General features: G+C 37.6%; 1 protein-coding gene across 3 annotated transcripts in view; it reads left to right on the top strand.

The window, feature by feature from the left end:
• Positions 1-20,964, top strand: part of GSK3B (glycogen synthase kinase 3 beta) — a 225,783-nt gene extending 204,819 nt beyond the window's left edge. For all 3 annotated transcript variants that reach the window (XM_028504613.2, XM_028504612.2, XM_036018141.1), the window contains 2 exons: positions 4,217-4,315; positions 16,049-20,964. In XM_028504613.2, coding sequence (XP_028360414.1) covers positions 4,217-4,315; positions 16,049-16,116 — 167 coding nt within the window. In that variant the 3' untranslated portion in view covers positions 16,117-20,964. The remainder of the gene's footprint in view (positions 1-4,216; positions 4,316-16,048) is intronic.
• Positions 20,965-22,737: the final 1,773 nt, after the last annotated feature.

The raw sequence follows: 22,737 nt of genomic DNA, 5'->3' as shown, positions 1-22,737 counted from the left end.
AGAGCAGATGGGCAGCATGGACCATGAGTAAAGTGACCACAGACCCTGATATTCAGTTTATATTAAAGATTATCTTAAAAGTAGCTTTGTCAAAAATATTTTATTGGCCCCTTAGTCATAGAGATCTTTTAATTTGAAAGTGCCTGTATCCTCAGTAGGTTGAATGCCTTTCTTGCCAGCTTATTTATCTAGTTGTCTTTCCATTTTCTATTTCTGTTGATCAGACAAAGACAGTTAATGTTTTCTCTCTCTGTATCTTGGGACCTAACACACTGTTTCATGTTCACTATTGTTCAATGAATGGATGGATTTTAAAGAAGCCTTTTTATTTTAGCAGATTTTTATCTTTGTGGGGATGGTAAATCTGACTTTCTTTTAAGGTTACTGAGAATAACTACCACATCCTGTGTTCATTTTTATTCCTAGAACCGTAAGTCCTCAGCCATGGCAACTGGGATTCTCCTGCTTTTCTAGGTGTAAGATTGTGATTAAAATTGACCTGACTTGAAATAAAAACAGCATAGGATTTCCCTGCTCCTCAGTGAAAACCAAAACAGCTACTAAAGCTGATGATGAGGAAACAGCATCTCTTTGAACCTGATCACTAGGGCAGTGGTTTTCCAACTGTCTTCCCAGGGAAGACTGTTATTTAATGAGTTGACCTAAGTCTTTAAGGAAAAAAAAAGATAATTTTTTTCACCTATTCATTTTTTATAAATACTGGCATCAGCTTGTTTTTTCTTGTTGAGTTGGGTGTTATTTAGGTACCAAGTTGAGTAACTCAGTACTGGTGGGGCTTTGCACCAGAAAGCATTTTAAACTACTACATTAAAACATTGACTCCCTTGCTAGTGGCTGCAGGGAGTGACAAATGGGAACTATTAGATGTTTCCTTTTGGAGTAATGAAGTGTTTTAAAACTAGATAGAGGGTTAATTAATGGTCATATAAGATTGTGAATGCACTAAATGCCACTAAATTATATACTTTAAAATGGTTAATTTTATGTGAATTTTATTTTAATTATAAAAAAATACTGGGCACTGGCTGGGTGGTTCACTTAGTTGGAGCATCATCCCACACACCAAAAAGTTACAGGTTTGATCCCCAGTTGGGGCATATATGGAATGCTTCTCTCTCTATATATAGAGAGAGAGTCTATCTATCTTTCTGTCTTTCTCTCTTCATACCCCCGCCTTTCTACTCTCCCTGAAATCAGTAAGCATATCTCTTGTAAGGATTTTTTAAAAAACTATTTACTAATTTTTTTAATTCTATGCCATATCTATGAATTTCCAAAATGTATGCTTGTAGCTTAGGGGATATTGTCCTTCTGTGCTAGTATGGTCTTTAAATTATGACATTTATTAAAGTGAAAATGAACACTTACTGGTTAAATGTTGGGAGAACAGTCACATTACCTAAAGTTAATATCAGGTGCTTATATGTACAAGTTCACCACCACTCCTTGCTATCTGTTTATATCATTAGATCCACTCAATATCATCTTAAGATTATCTTTAAGGCTCATATAAAAAATTTGATTCTTTAAGAAAACCAGTCTATATACAGGTGACCATGAGAAACTTTCCACATTCAGGTAAAAAGCCTATTTCAAAATTTTAAAAAGTAACGATCTGAGCTGGTCAAGATGGAGGCATAGGTAAACACGTTTCACCTCCTTGTGAAACCACAGAAAGAATTACAACTAGACCTCAAAACAAATAACACCCAGAGCTGTCAGAAATTGAGCTGTATAGAAGTCTGACAGCCAAGGATTTAAAGAAGCCACATTTATCCAGATGGGTAGGAGGGGCAGAGGAGCACGGAGACATGGTATGGTGCAGAGAGGCAGCAGCAGTGAAACAGGCAGTCCCACATTCACATGTAGTAGATAAAAATCAGGAGGGATACCATGGGAGTGAGCAGTCCCAGCCCCAGGCCTGACCATACAGTCAAGGGTTTCAGCTCCATGAAAATAAATCTCCATAACTTTTGGCTGTAAAAACCAGTGGGGGTAGGGGCAGCATAAGAAATCGCTGGATATTCAGGAGACTCCACTTAAAGGTCCTCCACAAACTTAAAATGTGCGCAAACCCAACCACTCTGGGATTCAGAAACAGGGCAACAGCTGGAAGGGGACCAGTCACATAGAGCGAGTTCCAGGCAAACCTTCAGAAGCCAGGTGGCAGCATACCAAATCACCTCTGCTGACAGAGAGCCAAAAAGCAGTGAAACAGATTGCCCCACCCTGGCAATTACCTAAGGCTCCGCCCCACAGAATTTACAGCTACTAAGACAGGGAGTCAAATCAGCTCTACCTAATACATAGAAACAAACACAGTGAGGCTGCCAAATTGAGGAGACAAGGAAATATGGCCCAAATGAAAGAACAGAACAAATTTCCAGAAAAAGAATTAAACGAAATGAATATAGCCAACCTATCAGATGTAGAGTTCAAAACATTGGTGATCAGGATTCTCAAAGAACTCATTGAGTATGGCAATAAAACAAAAAAAGACACAGGAAGAAATTAAGTTTACCCTAAGTAAAATAAAAGTCTGTGGGGAACCAACAGTACAGGAGATGAAGCCAAAATTCAAATCAACGATTTGGAACATAAGAAATAAGCATTCAACCAGAACAGCAAGAAGAATGAATTTGAAAAAACAAGGATAGTATAAGGTGCCTCTGGGACAATCTCCAAACATACCGACATCCAAATCATAGGGATGCTAGAAGGAAAAGAGGAAGAGCAAGAAATTTAAAACTTATTTGAAAAAATAATGAAAAAAAAAACTTCCCTAATTTGGCAAAGGAAATGGACATACAAGTTCAGGAAGCACAGCGAATCCCAAACAAGTTGGACCCAAAGAGGAGCACACCAAGACACATCATAATTAAAATGCCAAAGGTAAAAATAAAGAGAGAATCTTAAAAATAGCAAGAGAAAAGAAGAGAGTTACCTACAAAAGAGTTTTCATAAGACTTGCAGCTGATTTCTCAAAGAAACTTTGCAGGCTAGAAGGGACTGGCAAGAAGTATTCAAAGTAATGAAAAGCCGGGACCTACAACCTAGATTACTCTATCCAGCAAAGCTATCATTTTTAATTAAAGATCAGATAAAATGCTTCCCAGACCAGGTAAAGCTAAAGGAGTTCATCATCATCAAGCCATTATTACATGAAATGTTAAGGGGACTTATTTAAGAAAAAGATCAAAACTATGAACATTAAAATGACAACAAATTTACAACTGTCAGCAACTGAATCTTAAAAAATAAACTTACTGAACAACCAGAACAGGAACAGACTCATAGATAAAGGGATCATTTGGAGGGTTATTAACTGGGAAGGGGAAAGGAAAGAATAGGTGCTGGGAAGCACAGGGAGTAAGAAACATAAATGGTAGGTACAAAATAGACAGGAGGATGTTATGAATAGTATAGGAAATGAAGGAGCCAAAGAACTTACATGTATGACCTGTGGACATTAACTAAGGGCGTGATGGCTGGAGGCAGTGGGTGTGCCAGATGGAGGTGGGCAAAGGGGGGGAAATTGGGACAACTGTAGTAGCATAATGAAGAAAATACATTTTTTAAACATAACAATATAACAACCTTACTGAGTTAAAAACAAGATAGAATTAAGACATTCTTATTTTTAGTAAAAGCAGTGAGAGTTTACAGAGATGACCGTTAAATCCTGTTTCTACTAGCATTTGGGTAGATCATATCTGCCCTTGTCTTATAAACAACTGGGTAGATTGTTTGCTTACAGTTAGGAGTGCTAACACATGCAGACACACAAACTGTAGTCATATTCTTTTTTCTCTGACACCATCACCCTCAATTTCTGCAGTCACATATTGTCAGAGTAGTTTGGGAAAACTTGTATTTAAGTTAATGAAGGATGGAAGTAAATCTTACTAATGCTTATTCTCAAACTTTTGGCCAGTACCTTCTTCCAGATAGGTTTAGTGCTCAGGCATATTCTAATTTTAACAGAGAGTGCCTTGATTATGTGTCAGCAACATTTCTGTGTGTTTTCTCTGTAGCTCATTGATTTAGTCAGATGCAGGTTTATCTCCTCTTTTGTTTTGTTTTTTTTTTTTCCTATTAAATCAGTGTTTTTATTATAGTATCTTAATTGTTACCTGTAATTTCACTTATAAAGTTAAAAGTGAGCTCTAACATATATGTCTTACCTTTTCTTTAGAACTGTCAAGTAATCCACCTCTAGCTACAATCCTTATTCCTCCTCATGCTCGGATTCAAGCAGCTGCTTCAACCCCTACAAATGCCACAGCAGCCTCAGGTGAGAACACGCCAAGTCTCTTCTGTAAAAACATTTTTTTAAATAGACATGATTACCTCCATTTCATATCTTCTGCTACATGTCAACATTTCATACCTTTAAGTACTAGTAACAGCACAGCCATATGAATGAATAAATGTAAATAAAATAGTGTTTTATTTTCAAAAAGCACTGAAGGACCCCACAAATACTTTTTATGTAAAGTGTAAATATCTTACTATAATTTAAATTTTTTGTTATTTTAAAAGTCATGCTGTCCATATGATTTATTGATTAATATAAGGTCTGTCTGGAAATAGTCCAGCCATTGTTTTTATAATGAGAATGGTTTGTGTAACATCGATGTAACCTGACAGCCAAGGAGAGTGGACTGGAGTTAGCATGCATGAACAATGGTGACCTCACTGTACTAGTCAGTGGGGGTGGTAGTTGCCATTGAATGAGCATGTGTACTGTGTGGCCATCACATTCAAAATGACTGAGCGAGTAGAGAAATGAATCAACATCAAATTGAGCATTAAGCTTGAGCATTCCTCTACAGAAACTATGCAGATGATTCAGAAGGCCACAGCTATGGGCATGGTGATTGGTAGCTTCATCACAATGCACCTGTTCACATATCATGTCTTGTGCAGAGTTTTTTGGTGAAACATCAAATCACCCAGGTGACTCAGCCCTTCTACGGCCCAGATTTGCCCTGCAACTTCTGGCTTTTCCCAAAACTAAAATCTCCTTTGAAAGAGAAGAGATTTCAGACAGTCAATGAGATTCAGGAAGATACAACAGGGCAGCTGATGGCAGTTGGGAGAACTGTGTGAGGTCCCAAGGTGCCTACTTTGAAGGGGATTGAGGTAACATTGCTGTGTATATAATGTTTCTTGTATTTTCTTCAATAAATGTCTCTTTTTCATATTATATGGCTGGATACCTTGTGGACAGACTGTATGTATATATATATATATATACACGCACACATATGAAATTAGACGCTGATAGCAGAAAGCAATCTGTACAAAAATAATGTTACTGAAGATAATCACTTTGATTCCAATAACCTAAATGTAAATTATGTTAGTATACTGAGGCAAATTTTTAGGAAGCATAAAATATAGATTGGTGAGTTTAAGCATTCGACAGGGCTAAAACTGCAATGCAGGTATCTTTATCTAAGATCACAATGTGACTAGATCTTGCCTATCAAAAAAAAAAAAACCAAAAAAACAAAATCCTCATGGTCTGCCAGGGTACAGTGAGTGTACTGCTGGTCCCACAGTCAGTCAGTGGTGGGGTCTGATTTAGTACACATCACTATTGTTACAGATATCTGAAAATACCCAACCCTTGAGTCAGTTGAAGGTCCTCCAAAGAATGCATGGATGCTGTTTAAAATGAAGATAGAAATATACTAGGTAGCACAGGCTCAGAATTTGGTATTCCCTTTGTTCTTACAAAAGCAGAATTCGGTATTGCCTTTGTTCTTAAAAAACAGATGTCAGGAAATGACTTTATTTTTATTAAACCATCTATTACATTAAACTAAATTGGATCGGGACCATTTTTGCCTAAGGGCATTTATGCTACAGTAGGTAAAAATCTTTCATTATTAGACAGTAAGGTCAAAATCCATCTCCTGTCCAATCTTAATCTTCTGGAATGTTGCTAGTAAGGATTAAAAACATTTCATGCTAGTCCATGTCCTACCTTTGTTCCAGAAGTCTGGAAAGAAAGGTCTCTTCTCTACTTCTAGTTCTGTTACCATATGCTACCTTGAGAAAGTCATTTGAACTTTATTAATTTTAGTATTGTCCTACTAGTTTTCTCATTTCTGTGAAATGAGTGGCAGTGCTCTCCTGGAGCCATTTTATAAAAACTAAATGTACTGAAATGTGCTTTAAAATTTTTTAATGTAAAATACAGGGTTTTTAAAATCCATATGTGACCTATTTATTTAGAAGGAAGTGGATTGCTTAGATGAGCTATTAATAAACTTGCTAAATCACAAGTTGGATTACGTTAATTGTTCAAAACTTGAAATAGACCCTAACCCTGAACTAACTGCATTTGATTGTTAAACTAGTTTCCAGAGTTTTGTTAAAATTGCTTTAGACTGTGAATAAAAATAAGAATTATGATTGGTAAGTTTAGGTAATTTTAAATTATTTTCTCAAGTGATATACTAAACTAGTTAAATTAAACTAAGGTTTTTAGGCAGTTTGTCTGCCTAGTAGTAGGAAGCTAGTATAAACTTATTTTTATGTTGCTTTGATTCAGGTTATAGTAGTTACCCCAAAAAATATTTTGTTGCTTTACGTGTATGTGTATATACACAAACATGCATACATACATTTACTATAGCTATATATTCTTAATGGCTATTGAAATCAGATTTCCACATATTGTGTGGAAACTGGCATTGAACTGTGATCCTGAGAGTTGACTTCAAAGCTGAAGTAAATCAGGGCAGGGGGAATTTAGTAGAGGAATGGTAGGCTCAGAGCAGAGCTAAAATTAGTTAAGAGAAATGAATGCCCTGAATATCTTAAGAGCTACCAAAGAGGATTTCAAATGTTCTGAGCTTCCTAGTGGCAAAAGTAAATAAATGTTATCTGATAAAATTTCCCATTGTTTATTAGATTAAAAGTACTCCTTTCTGGCCCGGCTGTTTGAAAAGTATTGATCCCTGAGGCCCTTGGATTTGGTATTGTAAGAAATACAGTTAATGAAGTTCTCATTACTATTTCAACAGTAAATGTAATCGTGAGTTTCGTATGGTTACTTTCTTTCTAGGTATCCCTCAGTGTAAGCCAAAGGCCTAACACCACAGTATAGTTAAAGGAAAAGTCGTCTTTGGGGCCAAAGTAGTGAGAGCCAAGTCTGTCATCAAACATACCTCAGGAAATGCTGATTTAGATGAATGGATTGACCATATAATATTAATGGCTGCCTGTATTTAAATAAGTGTGTGTGTGTGTGTGTGTGTGTGTGTGTGTGTGTTTAGTAAGAATTTGGTGGTGTGAATTATATTCTTTAATAAGACCTTAAATTATATGTTCTCTCTGTTGCCCCCCTTAGCTTCATTTCCTTTAGCCATAAAACAGGGATAGTAACTACACACTGCATAATTACAAAAAGTAAGATGCAAAATGTACAGACAGAGTGCTTAGGGTTTGACTACAGGTGAATTGATTAAGACCATTGAAGAGCATTACTGTGTATATAGTAAGAACCATTCAAGTTCATACTTTTTAGGTCACTGATCCCATTTAGGGATCTTATCTTCAGGGTACATCTAAGAGAAGGAAAAAAGCTACCATGTACTTTTTTTCTATTTGTTGTCAGAGATAGGAATAGGAGTAATTATTATATAACAAAAAGGAGAGCCATTTGAATGGTCAGCGGTAGGAAATTGTTTTAATATATTATGAACCTCCATTTTTATGTAACCATAAAATATTAAAAAGCTTATAGACCCTTGTGGAAATATTCCTCTTGATTTATGTTGAGAAAATCTTTAAAAACCTTATGCACCTTGTTGATAATTCCCAAAATGCCGGTTTGCATTTGGATAGGGACTAGCTAGAAATATACAAAAATTAAAACAGTAATATTAAATTAGTGGGTGTGAATGGGTTTTTTTTTTCCTCTCAGTGTTTGCATTCTTTTTAAATTGTTGTTAAAATACCTCAGTTTCTGGGAGCATGTTCATCATGGCTCTGGCTAACATGACAAACTCTTAAAAATTACAGGTACTACTACTTTCAACCCATAAAATATAATTTCATATATGTGTGTGTGCATTTATGTTCTGATATCCTCCACACCCCCAATAGATCCTCTCATTCACTCCGTTTGAGACACCATTCATCTAGACCATCTAGAGTAATAAATCTTGAGAAACTATAGTATTACTAATCAAATTTGAACCACTTCAAAGGTCACCTGATCTGATTCCAGAATAGTTAGGTGTGAGGTATGGTAAGGAATTTCAACTAGAGCAGTTTTTCTCCTTGTTTTGCGTATCAGTCTTCTGGGTAAGGAGAAGTCTTTCTTTACTCAGTCTTCCTTTCAGTGTCGTGGTTCTTTTATTAAAACTAGTTTGAAAACTGATTTCTGTTCACCTCTCATATCTACTGAGAACTAGTTATCTATCCCATGCTTATGTTATATTCAGTAACTGGAAGCTCATTACCAGAAGAATGAGCACATTCCATTTTCTATCACTCTATGACAAAGTTTATCTTTTTTTCACCCTGAAATTTGTTCCCCTGTACCTTCTTCCACTCAGTGATTCTGCCCTGGAGTTACATAGAACCAACCCAGTTTGTACACACACGTACTTCAGATTTTAATAGTGGCTAACATCCCCTCCATACTAAGGAGAATTTTAAATCCTAACCTGTTCTAAAGTGTCTGGGTATTAGGTTTTCTATATAATTGTATATTATCTGCATATTTTCATCAACACATCAAGTTTTTGTCTCTATCCAAGCAACTAATAAGGCCTATCAAACAGAACAAGGCAGAGCCTACTAGAGATTGTTTTGTTTTGTTTTGTTTTTGCCTTCCTTAAAATTACTGATAAAATAATTTAAATGGGACCAGGCAAAGCTTACTAAAGATGTATTATTCTTCTGATGGTCTCTGGGTAATTGGTTATCCCTCTTGTTTGCTTAGCAACAGACCAACCTTACAATATATATAGTAATGTTATTAAAAACTTTGTAAAATATTTGGCTATTGTTGAGAAAACTTTTAGACTTTTTTTATCAAAAAGTTTAACTATCAAAGATGAAAACAAAACTTTTTTTTAAGACTTAGGGAAATTTCTAGTGCCTAAATATTTGTAAGCTGTGAATTTCTGTAGTCCATGCTAGAATTTGTTTCTTGCAAATATAGGTTCTGTGTTTAAAGGCAATTACATGGGTAGATTGCCCTCGCCTTGCTTGGGCTGCATTTTGTTTATTAGGATTTTTGTTATATCCTTTCCAGGTTGAAAACCATTCTAACAGAAAAGGGAATCATGATAGGAGTTGGACAAGGTCTCTCTTCTCTGTCTTTTTACCTGGTCAGGGTGCTTAGCTTCTCTTGAACTGGCTTTGAAAACCTTTTGCTGTTACCCTGTATAAACCAATCCTGGCCTGTTCTTACAGGTTCACATTGTTATTTTCTATTCTTCCTTGGCTGTGCCCTTCCTCTTAAAGTTATATATTTTTAATATGAGCTCAGATGAGAAAACCCTTTAGGCTGATTTCTTTGGTTCTTCTCTATTTTGCATTGAGATTATTTGCAATTAATTGCTTGGTCAGAATTTTGTTTTTTATACTTTACTGCTTCTTGTCAGTTACTAGCCTGTTTTTGAAGACTGTAGCTGTAAAATCATATCTGTTGGTTCTCTGAACTTTGACATTCATTTTGCTGAAGTCATGGTTCAGGTTTAGCCAGAGCCAGTGATCCCCTTTCCTTAACTATTACAGTTACTTTCATCCCAGAATTCCTGTCACCTTCTCTCTCACCAACCAGTTCTTCCTAGTTGAACACCTTAAACCCAGAATAATTTCTCATATTGTTTGTTTCTACTGATTTTGAGAGGTGAAATGTTAAGTCAGTGTATCAAATTCTCACACTTCTAAAATGACAATTACCATGCCATCTTCCACTCCCCATATACTGTTTTTCTACACTACTTTTACTGTGCAACTAAAGCTGGTTCATATCCTGTTTAGTTGTAGTCTGCAATGTATGCATGCCTTCAGGTGTCCCTCTTCCCAGCCCTATCCTTTTTGTTTTCTGTTTATCTTAACCTAAATGTATGTGAAATTTCATTAAAAAGTATATAGCTTTTAAAAAGATATTTCCTCTATTAATTACATAATATATAGTTGTTTTAGGGGAGAAAATCTTCCATATTCTCAATTCCATAGATAATCAAAGGTAACATTTTATATTTCAGTCTATATATGAATGGGCTTATAACATGTATATATGCTATTTGGGGTGTTGGGGGTATATGGCTATATGGTATTCAACTGATATTCTAAATCTGTATCATAATGTAACTAATTCCTTATTCTTGAACATTTGGGTTGTGTCCCACTTTTTGGAAGTAGAATTGCTAAGCCAAAAGGTGTGACAATTTGATACATATTGTCAGACTTCCTTCCAGAAAGCTTCTACCAGTTTACACTGCCCACTGGCAATACACATTTTTTCCATTTTTCCATTACCTTAACATTAGCCAGCTGAGAGTAGGGTTTAGAGGTACAGGGTACACATGTTTACTGTTAGGTATTACCAACTTGGTAGCGAAAGAACATGGCTGTCTTTTTTAGGGTACAGCACTTTATCTACTTCCCCCACATTGGCTTCCATCCACATGTGCTGGTTTGACCAACTCACTGACACCATTGAGGTGGTACCTATCCCATGTTAGGGTTTCAGGTTCATTTGGTGAGTTAATATATACACAATGGGGCAAAAGTAGGTTTACAGTTGTGACTACGTCAAACAGTATTCTTATACTCTTATTTATTATTGTATCATTTTCCATGTAAACAACTGTAAACCTACTTTTGCCCCACCCTTTATAGATACCTAAAGTCAAGCCAGCTTAGTCATCATTTCACCAGAGCAGTGCTAAGTATCACTTCTAGGAAATTGTTTCTTTTTATTCAAAACATATTCTCTGCTATTAAGACAAAAATTTTACGCCAGGGTTTTTTCCCACACCTCCAAAACTAATATAAAATCTTTTTAAGTTGGTGAATGTCCTATCACTCAGCCCTTTAGGTGCTCTTCAAGTATTCCTTGGTTTCTTGCCTGAAGTCAGCTGCTTATGTTCTATGCCTTTTCTTATTCTTTATTCCTAAATTGGTATTTTTTAACTTAAAAGATGAAAATGTTTCCTGTGTCTTCATGGCCTTCAGTTTCCTACTCAGAGCAACTAAGACCTGTGCTTCTGGCACATCCAATAGGAACAGTCTTGTTGACAAGCCCTCCAGGTTTGCTGGTGGACCATTTGACTCACTGGTGTCTGAATTTCAGTTCTGTTATTGAAAGGACTAAAAGCCACTTTGTCTTGTGCCACCCCAAGAGGGACTTGATCAGTCGTGCTCTTCATGAGCTTTTGAGCATAAACCCTGTCATTCAAGTTCTTTGACATATATGTGTATGTTGATTGTCTATTGCTATATATCAAGATACACTAGCATTTAGCAGCCTAAAACAAGGATAAATATAGTTTCTGTGGGTCAGGAATTCAGAAGCAACCTAGCTAGATGGTTCTAGGTCAGGATCTCTTATGAGGTTACAATCAAAAGTCAGCCAGGTCTGTAAAAACATCTGAAGGCTTGTGTGGGGCTGGAAGATATACTTGCAGGATGGTTTCTTTATGTGGTTGGTGAGTCTGTGAGAGCTGTTGACAGGAGGCCTCAGTCCTTCACCATGTGTACCTCTCTATAGTGCTCCTGGAGTGTCTCCCATTATGGCAGCTGGCTTCTAGACCACGTGATCCAAGAGGAGGACAAGGTGAAAGCCACAGTGTCTTTTATGTCCTATTCTTGGAAGTTACACATCATTATTTCTGCAATATTCTATTGACAGGACAATGTTATTCACTGAGAGAAGGGGCTACATTAGGGCACCAAGAGTCATGACACATTGAAGCCATCTTGCAAGGTGGCTATCACCATGTATAAGGATGATGTTATACTTTCCTCCCCCAAAGCTAATTACTCTCGTCTTCATTCCCCCTCTGGGACATCCTCGGTTTGCTCATTTGTTTGTATGTACTGTAGCAGCATTAGAGGGATGGTGATGGGCATTGGTTTCTAGGAAGCTGGGAAGTCTATAGAACTATCAGCTCTATAGTTCTTTCCAAAACGCTTATATTTCTGTATACCCCATACAGACTGTTTGAAAATTAGAAAATAAAATAAATATACCTTTAATTCTTAACATAAATTCACTGATCTGTTCAATGTAGTAATCCTTTTAGGTAATAAAAATAGGCTTCTAGAAATCACAGTGGATTATATAGGGGTTACGTTTGAATGAAACTAAGTTCTTTTCTCCCTTTGCTAGGAAATCTTTTCTGCTGCTTCCTACTATCCCTAAAAGTCACCAGTCTCTTCCTCTGCTCCCTTTGTGCTCAGCTCTCCCACTTGTTAACCCTGCAGTATTAGGGATATTACTTAATCTCTTTGAGCTTCCATTTTGCCATTTGCAAAATAGAGGCAATAAGTACCTTTTTCTTGGGATTGCTGTGTGGGCTTAATGACATACCTGCAGTGTGCATTTACCATGATGTCTTGCACATTGGTAATAAGCACTCAGGTGTTAACTGCTGTCACTGATATTTATTATGGTGGTGATGGTGATTATTAAAGTCACACTCAACTATTTTTTGATGCCTCTTTTACCTTTCTGTTTATTAAACAATTACTATAAGCCAGGTACTATGCTAAGCACTTTGTAGGCCATACTTCATAAACAGGTAGTATTACCACCATTTTACAGATGAAGAAATTGAGGGGTAGAGAGGTTAAGTAACTTGTTCCAAAATCACACAGCTGTTGAGTTGTACAATTAGATCTCATACTCAATAAATAGTTGTAGAATTGGATTAGGTTTAAGAAAGATTGTCACTATGAATATCAGATGAGCATCTCTCAAGACTAAAACAAGAAACTGTGCACTCAGTCTTTGGTGATTCATAGTTAGATTGGATGTTTTATAATCAAGAGATTTTAGCCCATTCTATAAACCGTGGTGGCAGGTGATATCACTGTTACCAGGGAAGGGAATGCAGGAAAAGCAGAATAAGCTTTGCTGCTTTTAAAGAGTTACTATTTAAATGCTTGAGAAGAAAAGTTACAGAAATTACCATAAACATCCAAATGAAGTGACAATTTATCAGAATTTTAAATTAATGAGCATAATTATTATAGAAAGTCCATATTAATTCAATTATGTAAAATAAGTTTACAGAATTGTCCTTGGGAACAAAAGTAGCTTGTATGGAGAATTATTTACAATGTGTAGTTTTGTTCAGTCAGTAAGCCAAGTGATCTGTTGGAACTTCACATTTTTGTAGAGTTTGTAGCGCTTCACATTTTTGTTTTGTTTTGCTTTTCTCCTCACTAACTTTGTCTGGAAAAAAGAGGAGTCTTCTTTTTCTCAGCAAAGACACGTGTAATTTTATTGAAAGCGTAGGTCATTGCATTAAGCAAAGGGATTTTTTGTTTTTTGATTAACACAGTGCTGTGACATTAGGTATCAAGAGTATTTGTAACTAAAATAATTTAACTGTTAAAATTTTACTCATCAACTGATTTGGAAATAATTCATAGAAAAAATGATATCATTATATATAATTACAATTCTGAGGAGCATGAGTGTGTTTTCAAATTGTATTATTCAGGAGGTAAATTCATTTTTGGTTATATGCCCACTTATAAGGCTTGTGCTTTTTATATGATTATGCAAGCAGTCTTTGAATTTATCCAAGGAAGGTGGGGCTAGTTTGGGGAATGTCATAAGCTCACAAGTAGTGCCAGTTAAAGGGCATTTGCCATTTAAAAGGGATTTTTGCATAATGGAAGGGGAGGGTGGTAATGGGAGGGAAGTGGGGAGGGGTGGGAGGGGGGGCTGGATTGGGAGTAAAAAGGAGAAAACTGTATTTGAACAATGATTAAAATTAAATAAATAAATAAATAAATAAATAAATAAAAGGGATTTTGCCAGAGACCAAATTAACATAATGGGCTGGATGACCACGTAGCTAAGTCTTAGCAGGTGTTGGCTGATAGAGCTGATTGATGGCTGCCATGGCCAGAGCTGCTAACAGTGCTGGTATATGTGTTGATATCATGAGCAAGCAGGACAGATTCCTTATGATTAGTGAATCTCTTAACTCCTGGGGAAAATCAGAACATGACAGTTTTACCTGTCATGTTCACAAACTGGAAGTGGAAGAGAAGTGCTATTAGATGATGATCGTGCATAGGTACTGAGTGTCATCCACCCAGCATTTTTGTGAGGAATGTTATCAGTCTTTAAATAGCTCTGTGGCCTCTTAGGCTTTCTCTGGACTGTTGTTTAATGCAGCCTATGCCTGAATTATGAAAATGAATGTTTTTCTTAGAAAAGCCTTACAGGAACCTGTGCCCTAGACGGGAATTGATGTTAGGTGATGCACAGAATTTATGTGATCATTGAGAGTAAAACTTCTGCTAAGTAAGGCATATCCAAGAAGGACCAGGAGTCATGAATGAAGCATTCATTAGACATAGATACTTAAACTTTTAGGGAAAAAAGGCTGATCGCCTGCCTTTGGAGAGTAGGCTCTATATTATATACTCTCTTTTGCCACCTGTTTGTGTGCGGTACCAGTGAGAGAATGTGGATCCATGCCATGAGCAGTAAACTAATACATGGACCCAGATGCCATAAGGTCTGCAATCATTTGCATGAAGACAGGAGGAGAAGCAGCTATAGCTGCTTTGAAGAAAATTAAGTGAATTAAATATAACCATTTAAATTAAGAGAGGAAACATTTCTTCTCCAAAGTCTGATTTAAATGTACAGATTGTTTCGAGGGTAGGAAATCACTGAAATTATAAACTGAACAGCTAGTTTTTAAAAGTTCCTGTGTGTCCTTGGGGTCTTTCATTTCTCACTCTAATTACAAATTCAAAGTAGAAAAGTCAAAGGACCGAATGTTGCATTCAGTCATGACATTGTTTATTCATCATAGGATATAAGAGAACGGCAGTCTCTAGAGAGAGAGAACCTCTGGGTCTCTTTTGGTGTCACCGGCCTTGATAGCCAAGGATAGTGTGACTTTTGGGGAGATGGCTCTTGGAAGTTGTCCCTCCCAGTCAAACCACCCCTCTTGCCGCTCAGGGCTTTGTATGAAGCATTTGGGAGAAATTTGCCAAGCACAATATTCCCAGTCATCTGTGAGATGACACAGGTGCAATTTAAGTCATTGAAATAGCAATCTGTTGCCTACCAGAGTTGAACAGCTAGTATGGACACAAATGCCTGCTTAAATGTTCATGGATATTATGAAATAATGGACCTTTAAAAGAGGGAAGGGAAGTTAAAGTTATAAAGTTACACATATTTCCTAAGTGTTAGGCAAAATAAGCTCAATGCCAAGATACTTGACAATAAGATACTTCATTGAATTAAGTGAATTGATGCTACAGTGGCTGTTCCTTTTTAGCTGATTGTCTTGCATTTCTGTGAATGAAGATGGATTGTACTTAGAAAGTAAGCAGTTGAGTTTGATTCACACATAGCACTTCTGCCTCTCAACGCTGACCATATTACCTTCATTGCATCCACCCAATTTACCCAGTTAGACAGATGGCATGATTTAGAACTTTTTAATGAGGTTTTCCCAGCTGCGCATTTCAAGTGAGCTAGACTCCAACTGTGTATTCATATACAGTTAATCCCACCTGGAACAAGAGCTTTGATAGAAATGGTCTCTGGCTCTCCAAGTCTGTAACTTACTGAAAGGCAATATCATCCTGCACCAGGACCAGGCCAAGGCATGGGCTTAGCTCCAAGCAAAAAGATAATTCAGACTTCATAGTATTGGCCATATTTAAAACTTTTCAGATACAACTTGGAATACCACACAGCTCACAGCCTGAAACAGGGTGCTTTTCTCTCTGGAGTCTTACAGCATTGCTCATGCTCTCTCTTGGGACTTTTGATTTGCAGATGCTAATGCTGGAGACCGTGTACAGACCAATAACGCTGCTGCTGCATCAGCTTCCAACTCCACCTGAACAGTCCCGAGCAACCAGCAGCACAGGAGAAACCACCAGTTACTTGAGTGTCACTCAGCAACACTGGTCACGTTTGGAAAGAAAATTAAAAAGAGGAAAAAAAAGCCTGTTAATTTTAGTGTTTATTTTTTTATTATTGTTGTTGTTCTTATTTAACCTTGTAAAATATCCAGAAATACAAACCAGTTTCATTGTTTGAGGGAGATCCAGGGGATGGGGGAGGGGTGGCGTGGGGAGGGGAAAGCGGAGCACTAGAACACACAGTCTCTCTCCCACCACAATCTTTTTATCAAAAGTCTGCTGTTGTATACTTTAAAAACAGGTCTCCTGCTTCATGCCCCTTCCACAAAAGAAGAAAACTTTGTGCTGAAGTTTTTTTAAACTTTGTTTTCTTTTTCAAGTCAAGTGAAAGACTTTGGTATATAGTGCACAGCTTGAAATTGGTTGGGAGCTTAGCAGGTGTTAACTCAGTGGGGACTTAAATGTCACTTGTAAAATTAATCCATATCCTCGGATGTTTGAAGACTTGCCTTTGGCCTGTTGGTGGCAGGTGCGGCAGACAAAAAATAAGGAAATGTGTATTGTTTGTAACCCAGGGAGGTCAATAAAATTAGAAACTATAAGGGGAAGATTCCTGATTGATTTGTTAAAAGTTTTGTTATGCTCGTAATCAGTGCTAGTGGTGGAGAGACTTGCATAGGAACTGTCGAGGGAGGAGCATGCCTGCTCTGCAGATGGATCTTTGTTTGCCTGGCCAAAGGTTCTCTGCAAATGTTAGTACAGATGTTAAACTAGTGACCTAGGGAAAGACTGAAGAGCCTGTTGAGCCGGCCACTCTGGCTGCAGAGATCAAAAGCCAATGAGCCTGGAAGTAGGGGACAAACCAGGGACGATCTCACCACTGTGAATGAACTAGTCCAGATTTTTTCCTAAAATGCTTCCCCTGGAAAGATACACTTGAGAGGACATTATAGATAATAATGTGAACTGTAACAGTCTACTGGTTTATTTTTCATATTTTTAAATTACAGATTCAGCTTGCAGAAATTGCCACATTCTATACATAGTTCTAATTTTAAATCCAAATCTAGAATCTGTATTTAATATCAGCTTTTTTTAACCTCATGCTTTTTAAATTTTATTTATTCATGCATGTCAGATAGGCCATTGTGATTTCAGTTGGAGGAATATTAAAAACATCAAAATGATACAAACAAAAGTCATTTGTACCTGCTGAATTTATAGGAAAGTAAATTATATAAATGTGTATATATGTGTTATATATACTTAGATTCAATACTGCCTTTTTCGTTTTGTTTTTATTTGTCCACAGTATCGAAATTGACTGCTTGAAGAGTGAGAAAAGAGTGTTTCCGCCCATATCCAGTTAAGAGTTTTTGTTTCTGTTTTGTGTATCAGTGAATGGTGTAAGAATCAGTCTCTTGTTTTTGAAGAAAAAGCAATATTCCTTGGAAAGCAAGGAGGATTGAAGGATTATGTTTGCAGTGAGGAAATAGGTTTTCACAACTAGTTTGTTTTATCCTTTTAAGGTTGACATTTATGTGGGCCTTATATACTCTAAAATGAACCTTAGTCGCCTTGGTGCTTAAGGGCCATTACTTGACCTATGAATCTTTAAGGCACAATCAGTTGTACTTTACATTTAAAGATCACTTGAGTGATGGCCGCCTTTCCCTCCTACCCGCTCCTTCCCTGCACACCTTCCAAGGTTAGCTGAGAACTGTAGGGCTACTGAGCTGAGCCCTAGATTGTGTATAGCCTACCTTCCTTCGCCCTTCTCATTGCCACCTTAGGTCATGTTGGGGGTCTTGCCCTCCAGGTGATTTGGAAGTAGAGTCTCTTGACAGCCCTCATGCAGATCCCCACACCCTGTACTGCTTCTCACCCAAGTGTATGTGACTCTCCAAGAGAGTCCTCCTGCCTGCTGAAGTGAACCAATACCCAGAAAGGCAATTGTGAGCCATCTTAGTTTTCACTCACTGTGTAGCTGAGCTCTTAGGCCACAAAGGGGGTTTCTCAGACCTCTGGTTGTATCAGAGTTCATGAGAAAGGAAACACACTCAGTCAAACCAAATTGAATTTTACTTTTCGTAATGAGCCTTTGAGAGCTAATTAAGATTTGAAAGATGTCTTAACATATTTGGCAACATGATCCTAAAGGAATGGCTTTGACAGATCATTTTCAGAGAGGATTTATAAAGAAAGTGGAGAGCAGATCTAGGATAGAAATGGACCTGCTTCCAGACCAAACTGCCCAGCTAAACATCTGGACACAGACACTAATCTAGATTTGGTATACTTGCTGGATTCCATAAAAATCTGTGTTTTACAAAATACTCCCCTCCCCACCCCCAGTAAATGGGGTGAGAGAAGAAGCAGAGAGAAGTCAGATGCTTTTCTCATTTATTGTGTGTGTGAGGGCTTGAGGTGCATGATTTTTTTTCTTTCTCAAGGATCATGGCGGGATCACAGAACTCTTTTATACAAGTGAGATCCAGGTCTCTGAATATCTTTTTGTAAATACTACTACTAATAATAAAAAGCTCCTCACCAAATTCAAGCTTGTACATTATATTTTCTTTCAATGTTTTTAAATTTTAAGTTTTATTGTTTTGTATGTAAATATGTGGACCCAGGAACTGTTATTAATGAGCAAAAAGTTAACTGTTCAGGGCAGTGATTCTGTTTAATAATCAGACAAAAATGTAGACGAGCTTTTTAAAGCCATATAGTTTTAACTCTGTACAGTAGGTACTGGCCTGTATTATTGTAACAATAACTCTAGCAATGTATAGTGTATCTATATAGTTTGGAGTGCCTTCGCTTCCATGTGTTTGGGTTTTTGTTTTGGGGTATTTTTTTTTGTTTTTGTGTTTGTGTTTTTGTTTTTCATTTTTAAAATTTTAATTGGTTTCCCTCTCCTGCCCTTTTCCCTTTGAAATTATAGCTCACTCATAACACAGTGTCTGTGCCCTTCACAGTGAATTTCAGTGATACCATGTTCTGGAGTGGAAACAGGAAACCACGTTCATAATTTCATATCACTCAAGCCCTGCCTTTGTTCTGGTTCTGAACACCCATTTCCTCCTCAGTAGCAGTGACTGGTTTCATTTCATCCTTGGGTCATCCAGGGACTTAGGTAGTGCCAGGGAACCCTAGAGCTGGAGGATTTCAACAGGTTAGATTTTGCTCGTCTCTTTCTCAAACCCTAACCGTGGGTCTTACAGACAGCAGGTGTCCATGCTCACTCTCCCCTCATCTCCTGCCCTCACAAATGGGAGACAGAGAATTGACTTTATAAATCAGTTTCTTCATAGTGTCAGATTTTGATAATCAACGGTCTGAAATGCTGTGTAGTGTGATTACCAGCAGTTAGTGCATGGAGTGCTGCCGAGCCAGGAGAGGACTCCTGTTTTAACAAGGGAACTCTGAGCCTCCTCCCACCCTCCTGCCTCCTCCGCCTCTTTCAGTGAAATGCCATTTTAATTTCTTTTTTGAAAAATCAGTTTCTTACTCTGTACCCATCATGAAGGCCTTTTTGAAAAAAAATCAAAATTGTTTGTTTTGCCTCCAAGTACTCCATATAAGATGTCTTGAGTAGAAGAAAAAACAAACTTTACCAAACCAAAGGTTTCTATTTTTGAAACATCGTGTGTTCATTCCAGCAAGGCAGAAGACTGCACCTTCTTTCCAGTGACATGTCATTTTTTAAAGTCCTCTTAATTTTTAAATATTTTTGGTTTGTGTTTTAACAAAGCCTGCCTAACCAGTCATCTTGTCTGCGCCAATGCAAAGGTTTCTGAGAGGACTATTATATTCTGTATCCCTGTGGATATAAAGACACTGGCATTTTTTTCCCCTTTCCTTTTTAAGGGGTTTAACTTTGGAATCTTCCAAAGGAAGTGTGGCTGATGCCAGATCCCCAGGAGCTTGGGGGGCGGGGGGGGGGGGTGGTTCTTTGTTTTAAACCAAAATTGTACCTGATTCTTGTTGTATTTGTTAGTGATCATCTAATCACAGAGCTGAACACTTTCTCACCTATGTAGAAAAATAAATTAAGCATGCTTTACAGTAAAACCAGTCTTTTCTGATAGAAACCTGAGCCACTGAAAATAAGAGAGACAACTAGAAGCAGAGTAGAGTCCCAGACTAAGGTCTACATTTGAGAGGCTTTGGAAGTAATCCCTGGGGTTTGGATTATTTTCACAAGGGTTATGATGTTTTGTTCAAGTTTGTTGCTCCGTTTTGCACCTCTGCAATAAAAGCAAAATGACAACCAGTACATAAGGGGTTAGCTTGACAAAGTAGACTTCCTTGTGTTAATTTTTAATTTTTCTTTCTTACTATATCTGTCTACAGGCAGATTCAGATAGATGTATGAAATGTGCTTGCCTGTAAAATTTGCATTTATCAATGTGTTGCCGATGGATCACTTGGGCCTGTACACATACCAATTAGCGTGACCACTTCCATCTTTAAAACAAATCTAAACAAAATTTATTATATACATATATATATATATATATATAAAGGACTGTGGGTTGTATACAAACTATTGCAAACACTTGTGCAAATCTGTCTTGATATAAAGGAAAAGCAAAATCTGTATAACATTATTACTACTTGAATGCCTCTGTGACTGATTTTTTTTTCATTTTAAATATAAACTTTTTTGTGAAAAGTATGCTCAATGTTTTTTTTTCCCCCTTTCCCCATTCCCTTGTAAATACATTTCGTTCTATGTGACTTGGTTTGGAAATAGTTAACTGGTACTGTAATTTGCATTAAATAAAAAGTAGGTTAGCCTGGAAATGAAATTAAAATTCACAAGTGTGTGGTCTTTATTTCAGTACCCAGCTCTCCTCACCCTGCTTATTTTGCCACTGCAATATGTAGTCACATCACCATCTTTCCTCCAATTAGAGACACATGGATCTTTGTTGTTAAAAATCAAGATATGAACATTAGTTCTTGTTTTTTCAAATGATCTTACTCCATTGTGTAGCCCCGAGAGGTGCAGCTTCCATCTTGGAAACCTTTGGATTTGATGTAGAAGAAGCTTTGCAGACATTGCTTTGAAAAGAAAGAACACAACCCTGAAAGGGACAAATTTTAAAAACATGTATAAGCTGCTGTCTTTGATTATTGTGTTCATGGTTTGGTGTGGCTGTATTTTCTCTTAAGTTTCATCCCACTAGTAATGTCTTTGGGAGTATCTGTAAAATAAATGAACACCACAAACAGTGGGGCTGTACCTCCCAGGTAACCAACACATGTGTTTAAGTTTGATCATTTCCAATACTGGATGATGTTATGTAAACATGTAATGTCTCTTTAGTGCAAAAAGACATTTTTTTCTTGGGGCTGGCTCACTGTCAGGCCTAATCTAAAGGCTAGATATAAAGTCATGTGACTGCTGCTTCAATAAAAACAAATTTATATTGGATAAAAGTCTGGTCCTCTTATTTCATTGTGGAGATGGCTAATATTTGTATAATAAAGATGAGTAATAGTTGCAGGGAATGAAGCGGAAGGGGAGTTATGATGTCACTTGTGGGATGGGCTGGCCTCTTGATGGCGTTGAAGTGTATGTGTTGGGGATTCACTAATATCTTTCCTATCCTATTTGAATGGGGGGTTGAGGAAGATACCCCTTTAACTGAAAATCTTGGAGGGATGCCTTTCCAGTCCTTTGGGATCACATTTCAGGGTAGCAGTGACAGTGGATACTATTTTAGGTATTCTAAAAGGGTAGCTAGGAAAGGGAGCTGCCAGGGTGCAGAATCCCTTCGAGGAGAAGCTGGTGAGAGGAAGTGAACAAAAGTGACATGGTGGGCACCCAGTCCCTAGGTGTAGGAACAGTTCACTTGCCCACTAGCACCTTCAGATTTAGGAGAGCTGTGGGTGTGTTACAGGAACGGTCCCGGGGAAAAGCTGAAGTGTTTGGACAATGGAATGATGAGGCCCACGAATTGTCAGAGCTGAAAAAGGATGATCAATCAAATGGATGTTTCTCTTTATATCGTCTTTTCTCCAGAAAGGAGAAGCCACCCTGGGCCAGGTAGGGATTGGCTGCTGAGTGGCTCCGACTAGTGGGGCAGCCAGAAGGTAAAGAGTAGCTTACTTAGAAGGTCTTTTCTCCTGAGCTTTGGGGACTGACTTCGTCCTCACCTGAGGCAAGGCCTAGAAAAAGAACAGAGGCCGCCAGGACGCCTAGAAACTGACACAGCGCTGCACGCTCAAAGCTGGGTGGAGGGAGTAATAGGGAAATCCAAATGTTTGAGGTTAGGAAATCTGAACCTGGCTCCCAGGCCTAGGAACTCCAGATCCAAAAACTGCTGCAAAGAAGTAGCCTGTGTGACCTCTTTGGTACATCTAACCTTGAATTTTAACTACACTTGGACTACACTTTGTTTTTATAATACATATAATACATACACAGTACATATCAAGTCAACATTTGGGGAACTGCCCAGGTGTTTTTAAATTCAGTACTGGGAGATGAGAGTTTAACCCCATCTTAATCACAGCTTGCCCTCACTGTACTGTAGCATACATTTGAGTGACTAGCACACTCAAAATTATCCCAAAGAGGAAGGG

The sequence above is a fragment of the Phyllostomus discolor genome, chromosome 2, assembly GCF_004126475.2.
Source record: "Phyllostomus discolor isolate MPI-MPIP mPhyDis1 chromosome 2, mPhyDis1.pri.v3, whole genome shotgun sequence".
Lineage (NCBI taxonomy): Eukaryota > Metazoa > Chordata > Mammalia > Chiroptera > Phyllostomidae > Phyllostomus > Phyllostomus discolor.
Note: the sequence above shows the minus strand (reverse complement) of the source record. Positions and strands in the feature narration are given on the sequence as shown.